Genomic DNA, 25,125 nt, shown 5'->3' with positions numbered 1-25,125 from the left:
ACTCAAAAGGGTAAGTCAAATTGCTTTTCTGGATTAAAGAGAAGAGAAATACAATGTTCAGTATCTAAAACAAACTTATAAAATTAAAGCTAATTTAAATTGTTTACCTGAAGTGATGTGTATACTCCATTAGCTAAGTGAACTGCCTCAGATGCTTCCATAGGGTTAGGGATATCCAAGTCCTGTGGTACTAGATGGCACTGCTTCAGTAACTGAACCAGGCAGGTGACATTTCCACTCATACTACAGAGCTCCTCCAAGAACCAGGCTCCATCCCGAGAAGTCAGATCAACCAGCTGCTCTCCAGCGCTTGAAGCTGCACCTTCCATCATCAGGTTGCGCCTAAACGAGATAATTATTTGCACAGTGAAATACCAGGTCCCCACTTTGAAACAGATCCAGCGAAAAGCATAAATGAAATTTAAAATCAACATCTGAGAAGAAATAAAGCAGTTGTTAACACTAGATAAGACTAAGGAAATTAAAAGAATATATTAAGTTTGAGATTAAACTCAAAGCATAGAATATCAATAAGCACCAGTGTTTACAAGACAATGAAATGGTCTTGATAAAAAGTTAGCTGACTTACCTTGTAAGGGTACAAAGGGCAGAAATAATAACACTTGCTAGACTCAAAGATCCTTCTTCTCCATTTTCATGAAGGAAGACTTTAATGCAACGTTCAATTTCTTTCAACTGATCTTCACAAACTGGCACAGTTACTGCTTCTTGTTTCAAGCGTTCCACCTGTCTAATAAGTCGACTGTTTATGTCTGCTGCATACCTCTGCAGGGTCATTTCAGTGGCAGTGATGAACTGACACACTGTTGGAGGCGGTTGGGGAGCATACTGCATTTCATATCTACAAAAAAAGAAGTGCTTATTTATAACATAAACACCCCCTGCTTATAAATAATGTTCATATTTTATAATACAAAATTCTATAAAAGAGAACACTGCAAACCTCAAAGAGGAATCAATACCACCATTTTACAGTTAAGAGCTTAAGCAACTTCTAAGATGACTCAGTGAGTGACAGAAGCACTTTTTGAATGGAGCACTTCTTACACTAATCCCACTCCTTTTATACTGGGATACATTTAATTAATTAGGAAAAACCACTTTTTTGTAAGGGAAAACATGAGCTCAAATCTCTTAAAACATGACAACAGTTGACTCCATCCAAATTTCACTTATCAACCATTTCTTTCAAAAAATAAAATACAAATGCAATAGAAAAACTGAGGAGCAACTTTGCTACTCCTCCCAATGAGAAATAAAGAACAAAAACAAAACTAAAAATAACAAGTGCTATCAAACTTACTTTCTATAGAGTTCTTGACAACGCTCAACTGTAGTGTTACAGATGAGCTCTTCCATCCAGGTCTTCCACTGTTCAATCCGATGTTTCTGAAATATGGCCTTTGGATACTGCAGAGCTACAGTTGCATAGTGATGCAGCTGTTCCAAACAGCCGCGGAGCACTGAACGTCTCTGCTGCAGAAGAGCACCAACCTCCCCCTCCAGCTGCTCGCACTGGCTAATCAAGTGGGCCTGGCCAGCATTCTGCAGAAAGGCTGTTGCTGGCACATAGCTTGGAGGACCTTTTGGCAAAAGACAAGATTAATCACAGTGAAACTATTTCAAGTCAGCAGCCACTGAAAAGATGCACAAACCAGAACCCCAAAAATAAACACAGAACTACAAAACTTTAGATACCTGCTCACAGGTATCTCAAATAAAAAATCCATACCAAGGTCCATTTGTGTGCTTATCTCCTGAAGCAAACTTGCAAGCTGTGTTGCTTCTAAATTACTGAATGCAGCTTGATAATGTGTTATCCACTGTTCAAATTCATTCAGCTTCACCTGGATGGCTTCTTGAACAGCTCTTTGTTGAGTCTGTAGTTGAGTGTGTTCAGAATATCTAATCAAAAGAAGAAGAAAAAAAAAAAAATCAAAAGATCACTTGCTGTTCTTTCTCCTATGTACTTTCATAATTCTTATTTTGCCCATACTTGGACTGCCTGATAAGCTCCTTTTCAATATCGAAGTCTCTGCTCAAATGTCCCTTATTCTTATTCCTCTGGTTTTTCCTGACCCCATGGTTCTCTCAACTATGACCACAGCACTTCAAATAAAAGTCTACCACACCTGCCAGGTTTAAAGTTCCTTGACGGCAAAAGACTGAAGCTTTACGGATCTTAGTAGTCTCAAATACTCATGCACCGTTTGGCATTTGTATATTCAACAAATCTTTCCTGAGCATTGCTTTGTGCAAGACACATTAACTTATACAACCTTATTTAACTTAATCATAAAAACTCAGCAAAGCAGATAAAATAATCACCTTTGTACACATGACTAAAGACAGATACAAACCGAAAAGAGAAAAACAAAACTTGGATTTTCTGAATCCAATTTCAAGGTTCTACCCACTATACTCATCTATCTCCCATAATTAGTCACTGAAACATTCAAATTTAATGTAATAAAGCAGAAAAGTTAAGTGAATTATTTCTTATTAACACTTTAAAATTGTGGTCCTTTCATCATTTAAGTGAGTTGCTGCAAGAATTCTAAGACAGATTGGCAGTCTTTACACAAATATTCTCCTTAATAGTATATATCTAATAATAAAATTTAACAGTTTTAAACCTGTGTTGCAAGGTGTGAGAAGGATGATCCACTCCTTCAGCTCCTTCCAGAAACTCTATTTCCTCCAGCAGTTTGCCCTGTAGTTTTTCCACATCTGTCAGCTGCTCTTGCAAACTCAGGTATTCATCTAAGCTGCTGTCCAGCTTAGGAAGCACAACCAGCATCTCATCCCTATTTTTAAACCAGTTCACCTGTTTAAAAAAAAAAAATTTTTTTTCAAGTATTATAATTAGGAAGATTCTCATAGGGTCAACTGTGAGATATGATGATGTCTGTTAGAAAGATCATGTTAGAATGGTATTTCACACGTACTATTTTTATTTAATCCTCAACACTTTTTTGAGGATTAAATAAACAAGGGTATCACCCCCATTTTACAAAGGTATCCAGAAATTAACTAATGTGTTCAAGTTCGCATCGCCAAAAACAGATAGATTCAATTCCATAACACCATGCAGTTACCACCACATCATACGAACCAAAATTAGCATCTCTGGCTACAAGGCATTAAAATTCAGGATAGGAAAGACTATCCAGTTGAAGAACACTTAACAACACTCACAGGTAAACACTTTCCAACATGGAAAAATGTTACGGGTTTTTCCAAATCATTAACCCAGCTCTCAGAAGTGTATGTGATTGTGTGTGACTTTGAATGGAAGCATTTTCTAACAGAAACACATCCCATTGCCATACGTCACTGCCATTTCAATATTACATATTATATCCTTGCAAAAATATAATTTTAAAGAAAGTTTTCAATTTTTTATGCATATTTTCTATAATACAACAAAAGATAACAGGGACTTATTACATCATTGGTTTCACCTTAATTTCAGCTACTCTGGAAGAAAAGAGGCTGCGGGTGATCTCTCGTTCCATCTCCCTCTTGCTCTGCTTACTCTCAGCCTGTTGGCCACCTCCACCGTAGACAGCACCAGCAAAGCCTGCCTCACCACCAGCAGTCCAGTCCACCAGGGGATCATACACAAATGCCTCCAGCAATGTCAGCAGAGTCTCTCTGCCACGCCGCATAATGTGTAGCACCTGTTTTGAGAAGAGTTTTAAATAAGTGTTGCCACAAGTTTCCTCATTCTACAGGTTTTGTTCAATTAACAAGTACACTGAAAGGTATAAGAAAAAACAGCATACCTGCTCACAAGAAAGCCTAAAAACACCTTCTACTCCAGTTACACCCAGTGCTGTTTCAATGTTTTGGGTCATTCGAAAAGGTACTTTCTCAGGAACTCTAAGGCTTTTACCTTGAAAAGACAAATTCTTATATTTTTACCCTTCCGGAAAAAAAATATATCACCCACCTATAAATGAAAAACTCCACTTTACTTTTACCTTTTTCAAAGCAAACATTGTAATCTATGTGAACAACTTCTCCAGTCGTCATATCTATGAGAACATTATCCAGATGTCTATCTCCAAGGCCAATTATGTATCCGACCATAGACATGACTGCAGTGGATCTTGCGTAAGACTAAAAAGAGAGAGCAGGGGAACACGTTAAACACTGTTAGCAAATTTCCCTGCGACGTAGACTTCCACACTCTAAAACTTACAAAATTCCATCCTATGCTGCTATTTAAAATAAACAAAAGCCCTTCTGAGGGTCGCTGCATGCAGTCACGCAAACTCTGCACAGAGTAGCTGCATACAACTTTAAGGTCCTGGGCCTCGTTAGTCATTATCAGAATACTGGATTTTAAAAGAAACACAAGGGGAAAGGATGTGGCTCAAGCAGTTGAGCGCCCACCTCCCACACGGGAGATCCTGAGTTCAGTTCCTGATGCCTCCTGGAAAAAACAAAAACAAACAACAGGAAAACAAACAAGAAAAACAACTCAAGGAAGCCGATTTGGTTCAGTGGTTGAGCACCAGTTTCCCACACACAAGGTCCCAGGTTCAATACCCAGCTCCCAGTACCTCAAAAAAAAGAAAAACACTTCTTTTACAGCCTCCTGAGTTGTTTTTTCTCTTTCTAAATTTTTATTTTCCTTTTCATTTCACCCATAACCCTCTAAATGCTGACCTCAGACACAGTCTTTTTAAGAAGTATGGCTTAAGAGTCAAATATACCCCTATCTCACATAATATACAGGAAAATTAACCATAAAGAACTCCTACAACTCAACAAAAAGACAACCCAATTTTAAAATGAGCAAAGGATTTGAACAGACATTACTCCAAAGACACACAAGTAGCCAAAAAACACATGAAAAGATGCTCAACATCATTAAATCATCAGGGAAATGCAAATCTAAACTATACTAAGATACCACTTCATATCCACTAGGATAGCTAGTATTAAGAAAACAGTAAATAAGTGTTGGTAAGGGTGTAGGATATTGGAAACCCCAGGCATTGCTGGTGGAAATGCAAAATTGTGCAACTGCTGTAGAAAACAAGCAGTCCCTCAAAAAGTTAAACACAGGTGGCAATTCCATTCCTAGGTGTGTATGTGTGTGTGTATATTGTGTATGTGTGTGTATATATACACACACACACACACAGACATACAAAATAACTGAAAACAGGGACTCAGACAATAACTGTACACGTTTATTCACAACAGCCAAAAGGGAGAAACAACTCAAGTGTCCATTTGGGTGAATGGATAAACAAAATGTGGTATATCCATAAATAGAGTATTACTCAGCTATAAAAAAGACTGATGTACTAATATATGCTACAACATGGATGAACCATGAGAACATTATGCTTAGTGAAATAGCCAGAATAAGCAAACTCAAGAGATGGAAAGCAGACTAGAGGTTGCCAAGGGCTGGGGAGATGGGGAAATGAGAGCTATTTCTTAATAACTTAATAATAAGTTTCTGTTTGGGGTAATAAAGAGGTTTTGGTAACGGATGGTGGTGACAGTAGCACAATAATGCAAATATAATTAATACCAATGAATTGTACATTAAGAATGGTTAAAATGGCAAACTGTTTTATATGTGTGTTACCATAATTAAAAAAAAAATACTCCAATACAGGTCTCAAACTACTGGAAGAAGAGAGGAAGAGAAGGCAGGCAAACAAAACAGAGAGACAAGAGATGCAGCGAAGCAAAAGAATAAATAATGAATACAGTCAAAACAAAATGCATGGAAGTGGTTGTGACTCAAGCAGTTGAGTGCCTGCTTCCCACATAGGAGGTCACGGGTTTGGTTCCCAATACCTCCTAAAAACAAAAAACCAAACGAAAAAAACAAACTTGGTGGGGGGCGATGTGGCTCAGTGGTTGAGTGCTGACTTCCCACATACAAGGTCCCGGGTTCAATCCCAGGCCCTGGTTCCTCAAAAAAAAAAAAAAAAGCATACCTGCGTAACTCTCCACCACTCATCAGGTGTTGTGCAAGATGACCAAAGCTCTTTAGCAAGGAGATTTGGGGGTGTAGCTTCCATTAATTCTTCTAACACTGCCTTCATTACATGAAGAGGCCAATCACGACGGGACACATCCAGACTGAGTCCTACACCTTTCAAAGCTGGGCCAATTTTACTATAATAAAGTTCACTAGGACGGGGTACAATTCCAGGATTCTGAGGAGTTTGGTAGGAATCTTGGGCCTTTAAAAAACACACATTTTTTAAAAGGTCAACTTTATTAAATAACAGACATCACTTTCAACTTAAAGTAGTTTAAAAGCTGATTTTTCAGTAGTATTGTCCACTTATCCAGCTAAATTTCACGCACCAAACAGCAAATTCTTCCAGATTACTTATCTTTCTTACAATCTCTCTTTAACTGGATACTGCTACTTTATTTAAAATTAGTACTGTTAAATTTTTCAAAACACACTTCAAAACACAAAAATCACATTCTTCTTTGTAACAATTCATTAGGCTTTAAAATTATAAATTTATGCATATTACATATTTTCCACCAATGAGACTTAATTATCAATATTAAATTAACAAATATTAAGAAACGCTTTACATACAAACTTAGATAACCCTTTTCCAATTGCTATCTCTAATTCGCCTTCCGACAGTTGTTTTACAGTCACTCATGCCTACTTTTAAAACTTGACTCCTTTCAAACTCTCACTGTTCCCACACCTACTTTTAATTAGAAGCATTTTCTTTGGTTAGATGTGGAAACCTAAGGTTCAGACTGTATAAATTTATATTTATATTCTTATTTAACATTGTTCTTGGAATTTATTCAGCACAAGATATTTGCTAAAATGAATTCTAAATTAAACTCCATTTCTAAATCAAAGTATAAATCTCCCAGGTACAAAATATCATTTCATGGTGATTCGTTCTCAAGTTCAATACTGTTTCTTAGATATATATTTAAAATAATCTGGTTTCCAAAGCTGTTTCTTATTTATAAAAATTCATTTAAAAGACCTGGTAAGCCTAATTAAAGCATTAAATGGTGAAATATCAAGTTACTGCATGATTAGCACATACTCTCTGTGTTCATCTAGAATAAGATGAATCATTTGTTTCAAACTTTTTAATAAAATGTGCCTCTAAGAAACACTTTCAGATACCTCTCAAGTCACCTCCTTCTTTAACCTTTATAAACATGTGAAAATGTTAAGTGTAGCAAGTCTAGAAATATTTTACATATATCACAGAATGCATGTTTGTAAACATTCAAATACATGTATATTTTCATTTTAAATAACCTTTTGTGCTTGCAATGCTGCTTCCCGTTGTTGCCAACGTTTGTAAAGACCAAATAAGGGTGTAGCTCCATCTACCCACTGGATTAGACCTGATCTTGTTCCCAGTGGTGTTACAGAATAGTGTCGAGCATGGAAACGAGGTGTTTCCTGGCGATTAATTGTAGCAAACATGGTATTCACAATTGATAGGAATTGCATTATTCTCTCATCCAGATGTAAATCCTCCAGTCCTATGAAAACAAAATTAAAGAAGCTAGAGGAGGTAATCTAATGGGATGGTGTTGGGAGTGCACAATTTTTCATGTATTTCTCAATTAGCAATAACAGTCAAGAACTGAGAACCAGTGAAGCACAATGAGGGCATTAGATAACATTCTGTATTCAGTGACAGACTATTAATGCTAGGTTCTAATATTATTAACTGTATCTCAATTGTTAGGCTTCTAAATTTCATAGGCAAAAAGGGTAGAGAATAGAACATCTTTATTTATTTATTTTAAAGATTTATTTATTTATTTTTCTCCCCTTCCACCACCCCCCCCCCCCCCGGTTGTCTGTTCTCTGTGTCTATTTGCCACATCTTCTTTGTCTGCTTCTGTTGTTGTCAGCGGCATGGGAATCTGTACTTCTTTTTGTTGCGTCATCTTGTTGTGTCAGCTCTCCATGTGTGCAGCGCCATTCCTGGGCAGGCTGCACTTCCTTTCACACTGGGTGGCTCTCCTTACGGGGCACACTCCCCGCGTGTGGGGCACTCCTACGCAGGGGACACCCCTGCGTGGCATGACACTCCTTGCACGCATCAGCACTGCGCATGGGCCAGCTGCACACAGGTCAAGGAGGCCCAGGGTTTGAACCACGGACCTCCCATGTGGTATACGGACGCCCTAACTACTGGGCCAAGTCTGCCGCCCAGAACATCTTTAAAACCACATGGAGTCCTGCCCTGATCAAGACGGTAGAGTGGGAAAACTCTCTCCCCCTAAGAAGCTCTGCAAAACCAGCAAGAACCAGTAGAAACATCTTACTCAAATCTGCAGAAAACAGTTAAAGGACTGCAGTAACAGGGAGACCACCGAGTCAAGAAAAAGGGTACTTAAAAGCAGTAGGCTCTCGTGGCCTCACCAGTTTGGCACTGAGCTAGCCCATGCTCCCAGTACAGATCCTTAGTCCCAGCCCTGGAGTGAGCAGAGTAACCCTCACATACATACTGAGCATACGTATGTCTGGTCCATTCTGTCTGGTGGTGGCCTGAGGGGTTTGCCATCCCAAAATTTGCCCCAAGTATAGAAGGTGGCTCACAGAGCTCCAGTACAGAATATGGTGGGAGAACAGTAGGATATACAGTGTAGTGCTCAGGACTGTGAGGAAACCATTTCCCACATACAAGTTCCGAGGTTCAATCCCTAGCCTCAGTACCTCAAAAACAAACAAAAAAAAAACACAACTTTTTCTTTTCCAGCCTCCTGGGTTTTTCTCTAATTTTTTATTTTCCTTTTCATTTCACCCATAACTCTCTAAACCCTGACCTCAGACACAGTCTTAAGAAGTGTGGCTTAAGAGTCAAATATACCCCTACCTCACACAATATACAGAAAAATTAACTATAAAGAATTCCTACAACACAATGACAAAAAGACAAACAATCCAACCTTAATATGGGCTAAGTATTTGAACAGACATTTCTCCAAAGAAGATATATAAGAACCATGTAATTGGGGGAATTTCTAGGGCCAAATACAAATAATCAAGACAAGACACATGCACAGAAAGGGCCAAGTAGGCCCTATGCTTTAGCCTGGAGTCACTCTCTAAACACATATTATGCATAAGCTCTAAAGGAGAGCACACCCAGGTCTATCTGCAAAGACTGAAAAAGGTGTTTAAAGTTTTTCTCCTGTTTTTTTTTTTTTTGTTTTTTTTTTTTTAGCTCCAGGCATTCAAGGAAAGCTCTTTCATAAAACTACCTAGATACAAGCTTAAGGAACAGACACCTCAGAGTCCAAATTCCAACAATAACACAGCAATAAAATATCAAAATGTCCAGTTTTCAACAAAAGATTACAAACCATACAAAGAAGGAAGAAGTGATGGACCAAATAAAGGAGATTAAAGTATTAGAAACCATCAAATCAGACATGGGACATTCCATACAAAAACTTTTTAAAAAATGATCTTAAATATGCTCAAGGAGCTAAAGGAAGACATGGATAAAGAACCAAAGGAAAAGAGTAAAAATGAACACAAAAAGATTATCAACAGAGAGATGGAAATTATGAAAAGGAACCAAACAGAGCTAAAGAGCATAGTAACAGAAATTTAAAATTCCCTAGAGGGGTTCAAAAGCAGACGGGTGCTGACGGAAGAAAGAAACAGTGAACTTGAAGACAAGACAACTGAAATCATCCAGTCTGAATAGCAGAAAGAGGAAAGAATGAAGAAAAGTGAACAAAGTCTAAAGAAACCATCACCATCAAGCATACCAATATATACACTGTGGGAGGAGAAGAAAGAAAGGGGCAGAGAGAATATGCAAAGAATTAATGGCTGAAAACTATCCGAATTTTATAAAAGACATGAATATAACATATGCAAGATGCTCAAAGAACTCCTAACAGTATAAACCCAAACAGACCCACACTGCACCATGTTATAATCAATTGTCAAATGCCAAAGATAAAGTCAGACTTCTGAAAGCTCCAAGACAGAAGCAACATGTCAAAAGGGAGCCACAATAAGAGTAAGTGCTAATTTCTCATCAGAAATCAGGGAGGCAAGAAGTCACTGGGAAACATATTTAAAGCATTTTAAGTAAAAAATTGCCAACCAAGAATTCTATTTCTGGCAAAACTGTCTTTCTTAAATGAGGGAGGGTTTAAGACATTCCCAGATAAACAAAAGCTAAGGGACTTCATCACAACTAGACTGGCCCTGCAAAAAATGCTAAAGTGAGTTCCGCAGGTTGAAAGGATAGGACACCAGACAACTGACTGAAGACACATAAAGAAATAAAGATAACAACAATGGCAGTGGTAAATATAAATACCAGTACTATAGTATTTTTTATTTGTAACTCCAATTTTTACTTCCTACAAGAGCTAAAAGGTAAATGCATAAAATGTAATGATAAATCAATCATTCTCAACTCATAATATATAAGTAATTTGTGACAAGAACTACATAAAGTGTGGGGGGATGGAAGGGGATAAGAGCAATGTTTACGTATGCTATCTTAGTTGTTATCAAAGCAAATGAGATGGGTACAGATTTTCGACGTTAAATTTAAGCACCATGGTAACAACAAAGAAAAGATCAGAGAATATGGAAAGTCAAAGAGACAGAAAGTATAGATTACCAGGGGTGGGGAAAAAAGGGCATTGGGGAGTTAGTGCAAAATGTGTGTAGAATTTCTGTTTGGGGTGAAGGGCAAGTTCTAGTAATGGATGGTGGTAAAGGTACTGCAATATTGTGAATGGGATTAATCCCAGTGAATGGTATGCCTGGGCGGACTTGGGGGGGGGTGTTTATGTTGTACATAGGTGTTTCGACAATTTTTAAAAAGAGAGAAACTGAAGAGATAATGACAAGTACAATATATGATACTGGATGGGATCTAAGAAAGGAGAAAAAAGGGCTTAAGAAAACTAACAGGGACATAAGAAAAAAAATTGGAATATAGAATATAAGTTTTATATCAATTGTAAAATTCTTAATATACTTAAGGTGATTGCATAAGTAAATATCCTTGTTTGTAGAGAATATACACAGAAGTATTGTGTTCCTGAGTTATGATGTACAACACCTTCTCTCAAATGCTGAGAAGATAGATGGATGGAATGATATAGCAGAGAGAGCAAAATATTAAAATTAGTATATCTGGGTGGGCGGGGGTATATTGGAGTTCTCCATATGAGATTTGTATTATTTTTGGAAATGTCCTATAAGTTTGGATTTTTTTTTTTAAAAAAGCTTGAGAAAATAAAAATCATATGGGTGTAGGATACTCTAGGGTTATTATGACACAGAAATTGATCTGAAACAAACCCCTCCTGCCAATACACAAAAAGCATTAATAATGAGTCTGTTACTTTTAAAGAAATAAAAAGTTTCCACTCCTACCTTTAAAAAGATAAGGATAGCTCTTGCCATCTGATCCTAGAAAGAGAAGTTTCTTTGGCTTGGTTTTAGTAGGTAAGATTGTGATGGTTCCGCCTACACTGTGGATTGTGACAGTGTCTCTGGCTGAGACTTCTCCAGGAAGAGCAATTTCAGTGTTGGTCATGGCAGCCAGCCAAGGACTGATTTCTTCAAGACGCAAGATGTAACTTGCACGTTTCTGGGCTCTCTGTTGCAAACTCAGCATTATCTATATTTATAATAAAATGGGAAATAAAAAGTTTGCATTATTATAACACTTACTTTCTTCAATATGCAATTTGACACAAAAGTAAACTAAAGAACTAACTTAACACTGTTGTTCTAGTTCCTATATTTCAGTGTTACATATCTGAGTCATCACAGTGATCTGATATGCTTTAGGTGATTTAAATTTTAAGACCTCTTAAAGCCTTTAACCCCTCTAGACCGCTATCTAGACAAGTAATGAAATCACAGTAGATGGAAGGAAACCATTGTTGTGGTCACCAAATTCTGTTAAGCTCTGTGTCTGAACAATGTCATAACAAAACTATTTGGTCCTAGCAATAGGACAAAAGGTATGGCCAGTTGCTATAAGATAGACAGACCCTAGGAAGCCACTTGGAAAGTTATTTTAATATTAATTCACAAGGAAAAAAAATGAGGCTCGATTCAATTCCATTTCATTGTGGGGGTGGTGGTGATTAAGAGGATTTCTAAGACTTAAAATAAAAAACTATGACAACCATTTTAAATATGTAATGCAAATTAGAGTGCTGACCACTTGAGGTATATGGAAGCACACACCAAGCTCTTGCATGTATACTTGTGTCCCTACTCTAGGTAATTCAATAATTTGCACTTGAATAAACGTGGGACTCTGCTTTCACATGAGCAAATATTTAGCAAATTTTGTTCCTAAGAAAAAAGACATTTAAAATACTGTAAATATCCTGAGGAGAATGGATAAACTGTATTTTCACAAAGCATGGAGGCCAGGGATCAAACCCAGGACCTTGTATATGGTAAGCTGGATCTCAGCCACAGAGGATATCGGCTCCCTTGAGTTGATTTTTTCATTTGTTTCCTTGTTGTTTGTTTTTTTGTTTTTAGGAGGCACTGGAGACCAAACCCAGGACCTCCCATGTAGGAAACAGGCACTCAACCACTTTAGCCAAATCTGCTCCCAAGCAGTGGTATTTTTCACGTAACAGATGATTATTCGTATATATATGAAATGTGGACAAATCATTAAACAACATAATGCTGATCCAAAAATTATGAAAGTAGTTTAAAAAAAGATGCAACATGATCTGATTTATATGAAGTTCATTAAACAGGCAGAAACTATACATTATTTAGAAACAAATGTATAAAAAATAAAAACTTTTTTTAAAGTAGGTAACGATTAATGCAAAATGAGAACACTGATTGGGAGAGGGAGATATAATTAAGGAGAGACATACAGAGCTTCCGAAGAATTTGATTTCTTTAGCTAATGCCATTTTTCTTTCTCTCTCTCCCCCCGCCCCTTTCAGTTGTCTTATAGTTAAAAGGGCAGGAGACACAGGTATTCTTTACAATTTATAAAATTATTCTTTAAAATGTACACATAATCATAAAAAATTTTATCTATGACAACACACACACGGAGATTTTTAAGAGTATTTCTCCTGTTTCCTCTTCTTGATTTCTTAGTTGAATTACTGAGATGGAAACAAAGAAGCAAGAAGCTAATGTTGGAACAGAGGGGAATGAAGTTTTGGCTAGGTCACACATGATAAACTTTATCCTTCATGTTAGTTTTCTTGTCTTATGCTCCTAGCTATTTCCTTTGAATTTAGCAGCCTGCATTTATTAACATTCGCAGTGCATACTGTTTCTTAATTAAATCTTTTAATCATATTGTCATTATTAAAGTTTAAAATAAAATGAGTTGGGAGCAATAAAGTTAAGGCATAGAGAAGGAATAAGGAATAGCATAAAAAAGCAAGAATATAATAAAACAGGTTGTCCCAACTAAAGGTGCTATTGCTGTAACAGACAAAAAACAAATGGAATACAGAATTAAGGAGAACATAAAAAAGGATTTTTCAAATACTTAAATACTCTAATCAACAACAACCTGTGCAAAACTGATTTCAAAAACAAAGTACTTCTAAAAATTAATTTTGTTATAACTGAATGTTTCATCTGTTAGAAATATTGCATACCTCCCCCTTCCTCCCAAGAAAAACTATATAGTTTAACTTCTTAATCTTTTACAAAAACAGTAGGTGATCACCCCTTCACTGGCTAATTTCTTACAGTGTATTCTTCACTGGAATGAACTTTCTACGCATTTGCCTTCTCCCAATTCTCCCTCTCCTCATCCAAAATTCTCAAAATAAAGAAAACACCTTTCTCTATATTCTTTTTTAAGCAACTGGTCACAGGCTGCCTTCCATGGGCTTACAAAATCTTCTCTTAAGTATCCAGTAAAGAAAATCCACTTATCTTAAATTTTATATCTTATAGGGAATTTTTATTTCAGAGATTTTTCTGTACCTCTTTAAATGGAATCCAGCTGCTTCCAGGCTTTGCAGGGTTTGATGGTGTTTTCAGTTTTTCTAGGGCATTTTCAATTGCATCACCATAGTTGTCCTGAAACCATTTTTCATGAGGTGTTTCGGCCGGGGCAGCCGTGATACTACGTACATGCTCCAAAGCAAACACAATGGGTTTCATCAAAGCTGTGTGCTTCTCTCTCATGATTGCAATTTTCTCTTCTCTGACCAGGAAGACAATTTTATTCAGAAACTTATTGTACATTAAAGAGTTTTATACAAATATGGAACAATTTAAATTAATCAAGCATAGAAAGTACCAAAGACTAAGTCTGAATAACAAAATAAGTAATAAAATATTAGCAAAGTAATTTACTACCACTGCACTTTAAAAAAAAAAAAATTCCAGCATCTAAGAGAAGGGTTCCTTCTCTGAGGAAATATATACAAAAACATACTTGCGTAAAGTGTTGTTATTTTGGACTCTCTTCACTTCATCTTCAAGCTGCTGTATTCGTCTCAGGACATACATGTGCTGCTGTAACAGAACTCCCAACCACAGTTCATCCCAGAGAACAGTGACCCTGCGCAGCTCAGCCACAAGCATCTGAACCTGCATACACGGCACATCCAGATACGCTCAATACACATCTACACACAACAGAGTTCTTTACCCACTAGAAAGTACAATTTAGGGATGTGGATTTTTTGTTCATTACACAATTAGAGCATCCTGAAATTAGTGATACTATCTACCAATACCGATTTGTAAAACCAATTTAAATTATTCTATCGGTTTTGTTTCTTGAATTATAATTTCCATGAGTTTTGGTGGTAGTGTTTAGTTTAGTTTTGTTTTTTTTACCTGTAACACCATTGTTGGGTTTGCAGAAGACAGCTTATCTACAATTTTACTATAGCAATCCTGCATCATGGCTTGGTCCTCGTTTAATCCACTTTTAGGTTCATCCTTATTGCTATCCTGAGAAGCAGGAGGGCTTCCTCCCTCACATTCAGAAACCAGCAATTCTTCTCCTTGAATATTGCCAAGTAAAGTTGGAATTGCAGAGGAGAACTTATTTCCTATAAAGGGTTGAGAAAATAAGGTATACTGTTTTTCTCATGTGTATGTGCTGAGTTAGGGAAAATCAATCATAATCTGATTTCAGAAGCAGTCATTTAGTTAATTGCTTTCTGTGCATTAAAATGGCCAAAGATCATGGCTATTTTGGCTTTTTACAAGTTGAACTATTGACATATATTAATATTATTAATCAATGAAAGACAAATGGGAAGATAATAAATGTGAATCTAGGAAATAATATGTTTGACCAGCCAGAATCCAGAACTTAGGGAACCATTTTACATGAGGTTTCAATCCTTATCTGCCATTTATTCTGCTCAGTGAAACCGAGGGGGTTACTCAATCTCTCTTAAGTCTTACTGGGTTACTATAAGGATTGAAGATAACACGTAAAGCGCATGTTCTAGTGCCAGGCACATAGTACTTTTCAATAAATCATAATTACTATTTGAATGCTATCAACTGTGGAACATAAAGTTCAAAAAAGTTGACCTAACAAAATTATCTGCAAAATAATTTATATTTACAGTAGCAGTATTTTAATATTCCATACCTGAGGCCTGGGATTCACTACTCAGTGATATGGTGCCCACTATTGCAGGATACAGTATGAGATGTGGAGAATCTTGAGCCACACGGCAGAGAAGATTACAAATACTCTGGCGCACATACACTTCGGGGTGATTTAAGCGTGAGAAAAGCTGTGGAATAATTCCTTCAGGACAAGAAGAAAGAAAGATGCTTTCAAGTTGTTAAAAACTGTTAACATACTGGATATAAAAGGATAAAACCTGATTATGTGCCAGCATCAGCACAAAGTTCTAAGGGCCTCAAACGTTCCCTCCATGATAACCAAGAGCACACTGCCATATTTATTGATTCTTTAGTTAGGGTACAAAATTGTATTCAATATCCACAGCTAACTCAAAAATACTCTAGAGAAGTGTATTTTCTGTGAATGCCTATAAAAGAAGGCAGATATAAACAATTTTTATAAAATGTTATGCAAACTTTTTGGAAAATTATTTTTACCACCTTCTCCAAAAATCATTTTGTATACAAAACTATTGCTTTTCAGTGCCGCTGAAGGGTAGGAGAGGTCTTACTGGCCTAAACAGGCAGTCTAGGGCATCCTATGAACTAATAATAGCTATTCCTTAACATGTTCAAATAATAAACATAAGAAAACTACTCTTTTCATTATTGTTTTATACATCCTATCCAGAAATAATCTTTATTGAGGCAGTTTATTTAGAGTATCACCTCTCCATGGAGCAGTAGGTGTTGTTTCCAAGCCATGCTCCAGATACTGCCGCAGCTCCCCAGCATGTTTAACAAGCAATCTCAGCAATCGTAATGTTGCCATCACAATCATGTCATCAGTGCTCTGTTCCGTTCTATTACTTAAATGTAGCCTAGGATCATCTTCATCTAAAGGAATCTAAGGGTGAAAAATTAAGGAAAGAAATGAAAAAATAATTCACAATATTGATTTTGGTCTAGTAAGAAAGAAATTCCAAATAAATATTTTTGTGGAGCAGGTATAATGTAGTGGTTGAGCACCTGCTTCCCATGCATGAGGACCCAGGTCCAAACCCCAGTACCACCAAAAAAAAAAAAAAAAAAAGTTTTTTTTTTTTTTTTTTTTTTTAAAAAACAAACCTGTGCAACCTACCTGACCAGCGTTGAGTTTAAGGAAAGTAAAATAAGCACTGCAAGACAGTTTATACAAACTGAAGATTCTATCTACAACTTTCCTCCACACTTTAATAACTCCTTCTGTTGCACTTTCATCAAGTTCTGAGAGCCATGGGCAGCTTGATATTAACTGACGCCAGATAACATCAACCATGTCATCTTCCTCATTGTCTTCACTTTCTGTTATTTGAAGTGTTATATCTTCATCCTAAAGAAAAAAATTGGTGTGAAATGCCATCTTTAACACAAAATGGAGAGAGAAGGGTACAGGATTTTACTGTCAAGTGAAAGCATTTTTCTGATTTAAGAAAAATTGAGTTCTTTTAGTGTTATACATGATATGTGAATGTCAATATGCTAATGCAGCCAATGAAGGATATAATTAGCACAGACTAAAGACTATTTTGGTGTTTTGTACTTTACACTGTTCTACCTGCAGAAGATTAAACATAATCTGTTCAAAAATTTGAGGCTGAGTGGGACATGACTCCTGGGGATGAGCATCCCTGGTACCAAGGGATTGCTAGCAAGTACTACCAAGCAATGCATCTGGGGGGGAGGAGGGGAGACCTTGACCAAAAGGGTTAAGCTAGAGACAAATGAGTTTGCATGGCTAAGAGACTTCAAAGTGTGTTGGGAAGCCATTTCAGAGGGAGGGCTTATGCACATCTCAAAAGGATCCCACTGACAGCCAAAGTAGATACTACCCAAAACAGGAAAGCTCCTCAGAGATATGGAGACATCCAGACACTACAGTCAGGGAAGATAGCTCAGGAATTTTGCCTTAACCTGGAATTATTGTCCCCAGTGTGAGAGTTAAACTCAGCAGTGGTTTCCCTATCTCTGACTCTTCTGTCCTTCCATTTGAACCTATAATTAGTACTAAATTTGGTAAGTGTACAGCCAAGAGACTTAAATTTTTGGGCTTTCCGTGTGCCAGCTGAGCCACGAATCTCAAGAGCAGCAACACCTACTCTCCAGTTCACAGGACTTAACCCAGGACAACTAACAGGGAGGAGATGATGGACAAACAACAAAGCAAGGAACCGAGAGTGCCTACAACTGCAAGCAAGAGAGTCCCATCCATCAGATGTATGGGATCAAAATCACCCTCAATTAATGGCAGAGTGTGCACCACCATCCCAGAGTCCTCAGAATTGGGAAATGAACTATGGACTAAAATAAACTTACCAGTATTCTATTAAAGACTTATTGTGATTCTAGCAATGGAAGAAATACAAATGTTGTGGAGGCGGTGACCCATGGATATTCTGGAGTTAGGGAGCGGGAAAAACAGGTGTAAAGGGAGGACATTTTCGGGACTTGGGAATCATCCTGAATGACATTACAACCACAGATACAGGCCATTATAATCTGGCTATATCCTATAGAGTCGAATGGGAAAGAGTATAAACTACAATGTAAACTATAACCCATGCTTAGTGGCAATGCTCCAAAATGTGTTTATCAATTGCAATGAATGTACCACACTGATGAAAGATGTTATTAATGTGGGAAAGTATGGGAAGTGTCAGGAGCAGGGCAATGGGAATCCCCTATATATTCTCCATAACATTTATGTAATTGAAGTATGTTTTGTAAAATAAAAAAAGCAGGAAAAAAAAAAAGTGTAAGGCTGAATGTACATACATGAATATGTACAGGAGACCTTCCTATCTTTACAGTACTATGTGCGACCACAACATGAGCAATGGCAGATAATGGCATATGCTGTTGACTAAAGCAAGAATTGGGTCAATACTGGTTTAGAAGACTGCAACTAAATACTCAATAGTGACAACATTCTCTTAACTGATATAACTTTGACGAGGATGTGCATAAATCCTACAGTTTATACAGTCCCTTGTTTAACTCTGGCTACACACACACACACACACACACACGTGTCCCATCCAGAATATAGGATTCAGGCACTGGCATATTTTAAAAGCTCCCAAGGTGAGTCTAACTTAAGAGGCAAAACCAGGGTTAAGAACCTGATTTCTGCTCACAACAGCAATTAAAAAAGAAAACTCAGGGACGTGGATTTGGCTCAATGGATAGAGCATCCACCTACCACATGGGAGGTTCAAGGTTCAAACCCAGGGCCTCCTGACCCATGTGGTGAAGCTGGCCCACGTGCAGTGGTGATGCGCGTAAACAGTGCCATTCCATACAGGGGTATTCCCCGCGCAGGGTAGCCCCACGTGCAAGGAGTGCACCCCATAAGGAGAGCCGCCCCGTGTGAAAAAAGTGCAGCCTGCCCAGGAGTGGGGCCGCAAACACAGAGAGCTGATGCAGCAAGATAACACAACAAAAAGAGACACAGATTTCTGGTGCCGCTTACAAGAATACAAGCAGACACAGAAGAACACACAGCTAATGGACACAGAAAGCAGACAACTGGGGGGAGGGGAAGAGAAAAATTAAAAAAATAAAAAAAGAACCTCAATTTATATAAAACAAAGTCCGCCTGTCTTTATCAGGACCTTAAGGAAAGTTAATTTGATTTCTCAAGGAGTTATAGTCTTATTAGAAAAATATTTTAACTCACTTTCACCTTAAAACTCAAGAATTTGAGGAAGCGGATGTGGCTCAAGTGATTAGGCTCCCATCTACCATATAGGAGGTCCTGGGTTCAATTCCCTGGGCCTCCCAGCAAGGGGGAGCTGGCCCACGCAGAGTGCTGACACAATAAGATGATGCAACAAAAAAAGAGACAAAGAGGAAAGACAATGAGAGACACAACAGACCAGGGAGCGGAGGTGGCTCAAGTGATTGAGTGCCTCTCTCCCACATCAGGAAGGTCCCAGGATTGGTTCCCGGTGCCTCCTAAAAAGAAGTCGAGAAGAGAAGACAAGCAGACACAGAACACGCTGTGAGTGGACAGAAAGAACACATAGCAAGTGCAAGCAGCAAGGGGGTGGTAGAATAAATAAAAATAAATCTTTAAAAAAAAAACAAACTTTATTTGAAACAATAATTACCTAAACCCCATTCATCATTTAATCAAGTATACTGCTATCAATTTCTTCAAAATCAATGAATTAGGACAGTGATCTCAACATATCATGTTCTCCTTGCCTGAATTCCTGCCGGCCGACATACTGCCTGTCCAAGAATACCATATATTCTCTCTTTTTCTTCTTCTGTTACAGTATCTGGAAGCAGATTTTGAACTTCAGATTTTTCTCTAGGTAGTAGGCGAACACCTTCACCCTGACTATAAAAATAAACAAGTCATCAGTATTTCAGCTATAAAACTTTAACATGTGAGCAGACATTTTAATTCTCTACTTTGCAATACATCAAATACATTACACATTTAGGGAAGCAGATATAACTCAACTGACAAGAGTGTCCACCTACCATATAGGAGGTCCAGGGTTCAATACCCAGGACCTCCTGGTCTGTGTGGTGCGCTGGCCCACGAGCAGTGCTGCCGCACACAAGGAGTGCCACGCCACGCAAGGGTGTCCCCCACATAGGGTAGCCCCACGCACAAGGAGTGCACCCCGCAAGGAGAGCCACCCCACGCGAAAAAAGTGCAGCCTGCCCAGGAGTGGCACCGCACACAAGGAGAGCTGACACAGCAAGATGATGAAACAAAAAGGGACACAGATTCCTGGTGCCACCGAGAATGCAAGCAGACACAGAAGAACACACAGTGAATGGACACAAGAGAGCAGACAACATGGGAGGGGGGTAAAGGGGAAAGAAATAAATAAAATAAATCTTTAAAAAAAAAAAATACATTACACATTTAAGCATACATACCTGGCATTGTCAACCACCTTTCTGCCCCATCTATAAGCCCAACTAGCCAATGCTGCCCAAGATTTGGCTACTTCAGGCGCCTGTACTGAAGACAGGTGATATAACTGTCCCAAAATGAAGTCAGGTTCTCCAACACCAATGTGTACTGCCATGATGGAGAAAAAAATAAAAGATCTCAACAATGCTACATTGAAAAATTTCTAATGGCATTCCCAGTTTAGGTACCTGGGGTGGGACCTTAATTACCAGCAAAAAACACCTGGCAAAAACACCTTTTGGTTCTTAAAAGCAACTTGAATTTGGAAATATGGCCAGGGGGCAGAGTTCAGTGATTCTGGCATTCAGATACTAAAGAAATGCCTTTTTGTTACTTCCTGGTAATATGCTATGCGAAGTTTTCATAGATAATTTTTGTGGCAAATTACAGCCAGCATAACATTGCATAATTTAAAACATGGGAAACTCCAACTTCTAAAATTAATATTTTAAAGCTAATCTAATAAAAGAAACAATATCTGGGAGTGGGGCATACAGGAATTCCCTATATTTTTTATGTAACATTTCAAGTAATATATGTATCATTTAAAAATAAATAAAAAATACATTAAAAAAAAAACTATACCTGTAGATTCACTCTCGATCCGAGGATATTCTTCTTCCATTGTATTTACAGATGGCAGTTCTATTAAAGTGAGTATGTTTTTAGACAAAGTAGAAAGACCTGTGAAGTTCTGTTGTTGCTGAGCTCTGTAAACCTGTTTTAGCTGCCCTGAAATTTCTTTCCATTCTGCCTGGATCCATTTTGCCAATGTCAGGATTGACTTAGCAACTGCATATTCAGCTTTGGCAGACTTGCAAAAAGATAAGGCACAAGAACTCAACATTTCCATTGCATGCGTGGACTGACCTATACAAAACCAAAAAACCAACCATAAAAGAAAAAGATTGGTATTTCAGGGTAAAATAATGAACTTTAAAAAAACATGTAAATTTAGTGATAATCAATCATCTCTGGGAAAATTTCTTACTCTTATATACTGTAACAAAATTACTTTTAAAAGCACTGTCTTATAGAGATAAGACAATTACAAATAACCTACTGCTCAGTGTTCTGCAACAACTGAAAATAAGCAAGTTTCCTTTTAATGCCTTTTACCATAAAGAGTAATAGTCATAAACAGGATTTTTAGTATAGTCATTTGCTAACCATAATCCATTCTACTAACCTGCTGAATAGAGCAATTTGGTTTTTTCAATATCAAGTTCAGGACCCCATTTTTCATCCATCTGACCCTGAATTGATAGTTTTTTAAAATGCTGGACTAAATCCTGTGCAGTGGTGGTCTTTCCCAGCTGGACCTCACTACACTGTGCCAGCAGTCTCGTTGCAAGTGACACGTTTCCCCGTTTTCTAGCAAATTTTGCTGCTGTTAGACCTAATTCCATGAGATGGCTTCTAATTGGAACTGTATGTTCTGGAGAGAAGAAAACATTTCATTAGTCCCTGATTCATCTAACCCCAGACTGCAAAGACACAGCCACAAAATTCTTCCCCAACTACCCACGTCCTCACCACCACCCTAAACAAAGACAACTAAATTTTTCTGTCACCTTCCATTCCCTAAGTGCTTGGCATACGATGAACAATAAATGTTTTCTGAATAAATGTGCACAACAAAATAGAGAAGAATAAAAACCTTTCACTATAAGAAACAAACTTTTTAGTTTCTGAATCTTTTTAGAAAGAGCTTAGGCAATAGTGTAGGGAATGAGAGTAAGGCTAAACCATCCCCCCCTTCCTCTGTTAAGTCCCCTCTGCCCTTCCACCATGCCATTCTCTCCTAGTTTTCCTCCTACCTTTCTGATGAATCCTCAGTCTCCTTCTCTTCCACTACCCATCCATTAAAATTGGTGTTCCTCAGGGTCGGTCCTAGGCTTTCTACTCTTCTCATTCTGCATACTGTCCCTGGACAATATGATCTGCTCCTGTGGCTTCAATTACCATATAAATGCTGGTGACTCTTGAATCTTTATCTCTAGCCCAGACCTGACATCTAAGTCTCACCTGCCACCCGGTCACCTACACTCAGATATTCCAAGAGAACTTCAACCTGTGTCAAACTGAACTCATTTCCCACCACCCTTCAAATCTTTTACTTACTTCTGTTTTCCCTTTCTCAGTGAAAGGCACACGATCAACCAGGCAGGCAGACGAGGTGCCTGGCAGTCATTTGAGACTTTTCTTTCAGCCCTCGTATCCCAGATGCTTTCTTCTCTTCCCACTGCTGCCTTAGTTACCCTCAGCAGAGACTTCAGCCTAACTTTGTCCCTAGTCTTATCTTCCTCCAATTCATTCTCCAACCTTCAACTGCAGTGACTTCACACAAAAATAAATCTGACTCTTTAACTTCCTTGCTTAAAATGATGGCTTCCCACTGCCCTTCCAACAAAGCCCAAATTCCTAACCTTAACTTATAAGGCACTGATGCCTTGCATTCCATTCCAATCTCAATTTTCATCCAGCTTCATTTCTTTCTCCTCTCCCTTAGATGAACTGAGTCATCTATGAATCTCTCATTATTTTCTCTGGCCTTCACACATGATGGTTTCTCCTAAGTAAATTTGTCTGTCTGCTTTCTTATCTCCACCTTCCTCAGGTCTTGGCTTAAATGTTACTTCCTCCCCAAGTCCTTTTCTGATCTTCTAGAATTAAAGTAAGTGCTCTTGTTATATGTTGTTTAACAACATACACATGTACTTCCTCCTTTCCACACACCACACTGCTGACAACCCAATAAATTTGAACAGACACTTTACAAAGTAATGTATACAATGACAGTTAAGCAAATTAAAAGAAAGGCAACATCATTAATCATTAGGGGAAAAAAATCATCAGAAAAATGCAAATAAAACCACAATGAGACATTAATACATCCACACCAATGACTAAAATTATAAAATCTAACAATACCAAGGATGTGGAGCAACTGGAACTTTCATAAGTTGCTGGAAGCAAGGTAAAATGTACAACCAACGCGTAAGAAACTGCCAAACTGTGTTACAAGTTTAACCCATAAGACCCAGCTATTCCACTCCTAAGCAATTATTCAAGAGAAATGAAAACATATGTCCACTCAAAAACTTGTTCATAACAGTTTTACTCATAATAGCCCAAATCTGAAAATAACCTAAATATCAATCAAAGGGTAAATAAACAAATTATGGTATACCATAACAACGGAATACTACAACACAACATGGATGAATCTTTAAAAGTATCATGTGAAGCAAGAGAAACCAGACCCAAAAGTATATACTGCATGATTCCATTTATATTAAACTTTAACCGAGGACCTGTTATCTATAGAAGCAGATCTGTGTTTGCCTAGGCAGGAGTTCAGAGGGGAACTGGAAAGTGGCACAAAGAAACCTTTTGGGGTAATAGAAATGTTCTGTACCTTAAATGTATTGGTAGTTACACAAATGTATACATGTCAACACTCATTGAACTGTATACTTAAAATGTGTAAATTTTATCTCAATAAATCTAACATAAATTTTAAAAAGTAAATCCAGTTACCTTTTATTTTCTCCAACAACTGGTTTTGGTACATGGTATATCTTAAAGCCTGCATCCAAGGCCTCACATCATGTTGTTTACATGATCGCAAAGCTTCACTGAAGAGTGGAATAAGACAGTCCTACCAGAGAAAAACAAAAATTACTTAATACAAAACAGGCTCTTTATATATTTGCAGGATGAGGTCGGTTATAGCACACTGCTAATGAGTCCAAGATCCATATCCACAAAGGTCAGCTATTTCAGATCCATTCCAGGTTTATCCATTAAACTCCCCCTTTCATCAAGTTATCTTAAAATCAAAAGATAAAAATACCCTGTAACTACAAAGAAAACCTATGTTTTATGAAGAAAAAAAAGGAATTTTTTCAGATTAAGTTCAATTTACCAGTATGTTTATCATAGTAAAGCACATTTTTAGAAAAAGTACTACATATTTACCATAAAACAGGAGCTAAATCACAGAACAAAAACTATTAATCCATAATCAGATTCTCAAAAAAGATTATAATTTCCTTAAATAAGGCTCCATCTTTTGTCTAAATTTTACCAGGGGGGTGGGGGGTTGCTTAATTTTGGCCAAATCTAAAATATACACAATCTGCCTAAGGGAAATACGTTTACACACACACACCGACCCCTCAAAGAAGAAAAAGACAGAAAATTTTCTCTTTAAATTCTTAATGCATTAAAACACTGATTTTTCTATACCAGAAGCTGTACCTGTCACTATTCTTTCAAAGGGGAATAAGATAGTATAACATCTCATTTGGAGACAAAAATTAAGCAATTAGCCACTCCTGAGGTTATATATCTTAAGTTTGTCTATCTGTCCCATTGACTCATCAAATGACAATGCCAATCTAAAATGGCATTTTAGATTTCTGAGTTTGCCCGAAACTTGTAGTTTATTCCAACTACAAATGTAATTTAAAAACTCATGAAATAAGGCCTTTGTTCTACACCAATTCCTATTAAGATTAATACCTAT

General features: G+C 37.5%; 1 protein-coding gene across 3 annotated transcripts in view; it reads right to left on the bottom strand.

Annotated features, from left to right (window-relative positions):
* Positions 1 to 25,125, bottom strand: part of SMG1 (SMG1 nonsense mediated mRNA decay associated PI3K related kinase) — a 109,881-nt gene that overhangs the window by 20,665 nt on the left and 64,091 nt on the right. For all 3 annotated transcript variants that reach the window (XM_058286372.1, XM_058286373.1, XM_058286374.2), the window contains 22 exons: positions 24,135 to 24,255; positions 21,781 to 22,029; positions 21,177 to 21,461; positions 20,555 to 20,699; positions 19,862 to 20,000; positions 16,755 to 16,985; positions 16,343 to 16,520; positions 15,633 to 15,794; positions 14,861 to 15,078; positions 14,454 to 14,608; positions 13,997 to 14,219; positions 11,432 to 11,678; positions 7,316 to 7,545; positions 5,994 to 6,242; positions 4,008 to 4,146; positions 3,810 to 3,919; positions 3,486 to 3,704; positions 2,658 to 2,848; positions 1,754 to 1,926; positions 1,325 to 1,604; positions 590 to 862; positions 108 to 342 (listed from right to left, as the gene is read on the bottom strand). In XM_058286372.1, coding sequence (XP_058142355.1) covers positions 108 to 342; positions 590 to 862; positions 1,325 to 1,604; positions 1,754 to 1,926; positions 2,658 to 2,848; positions 3,486 to 3,704; positions 3,810 to 3,919; positions 4,008 to 4,146; positions 5,994 to 6,242; positions 7,316 to 7,545; positions 11,432 to 11,678; positions 13,997 to 14,219; positions 14,454 to 14,608; positions 14,861 to 15,078; positions 15,633 to 15,794; positions 16,343 to 16,520; positions 16,755 to 16,985; positions 19,862 to 20,000; positions 20,555 to 20,699; positions 21,177 to 21,461; positions 21,781 to 22,029; positions 24,135 to 24,255 — 4,452 coding nt within the window. The remainder of the gene's footprint in view (positions 1 to 107; positions 343 to 589; positions 863 to 1,324; positions 1,605 to 1,753; positions 1,927 to 2,657; positions 2,849 to 3,485; positions 3,705 to 3,809; positions 3,920 to 4,007; positions 4,147 to 5,993; positions 6,243 to 7,315; positions 7,546 to 11,431; positions 11,679 to 13,996; positions 14,220 to 14,453; positions 14,609 to 14,860; positions 15,079 to 15,632; positions 15,795 to 16,342; positions 16,521 to 16,754; positions 16,986 to 19,861; positions 20,001 to 20,554; positions 20,700 to 21,176; positions 21,462 to 21,780; positions 22,030 to 24,134; positions 24,256 to 25,125) is intronic.

The sequence above is a fragment of the Dasypus novemcinctus genome, chromosome 23 (genome assembly GCF_030445035.2).
Source record: "Dasypus novemcinctus isolate mDasNov1 chromosome 23, mDasNov1.1.hap2, whole genome shotgun sequence".
NCBI classification, from domain to species: domain Eukaryota; kingdom Metazoa; phylum Chordata; class Mammalia; order Cingulata; family Dasypodidae; genus Dasypus; species Dasypus novemcinctus.
This window is presented reverse-complemented; position numbering and strand designations above follow the sequence as displayed.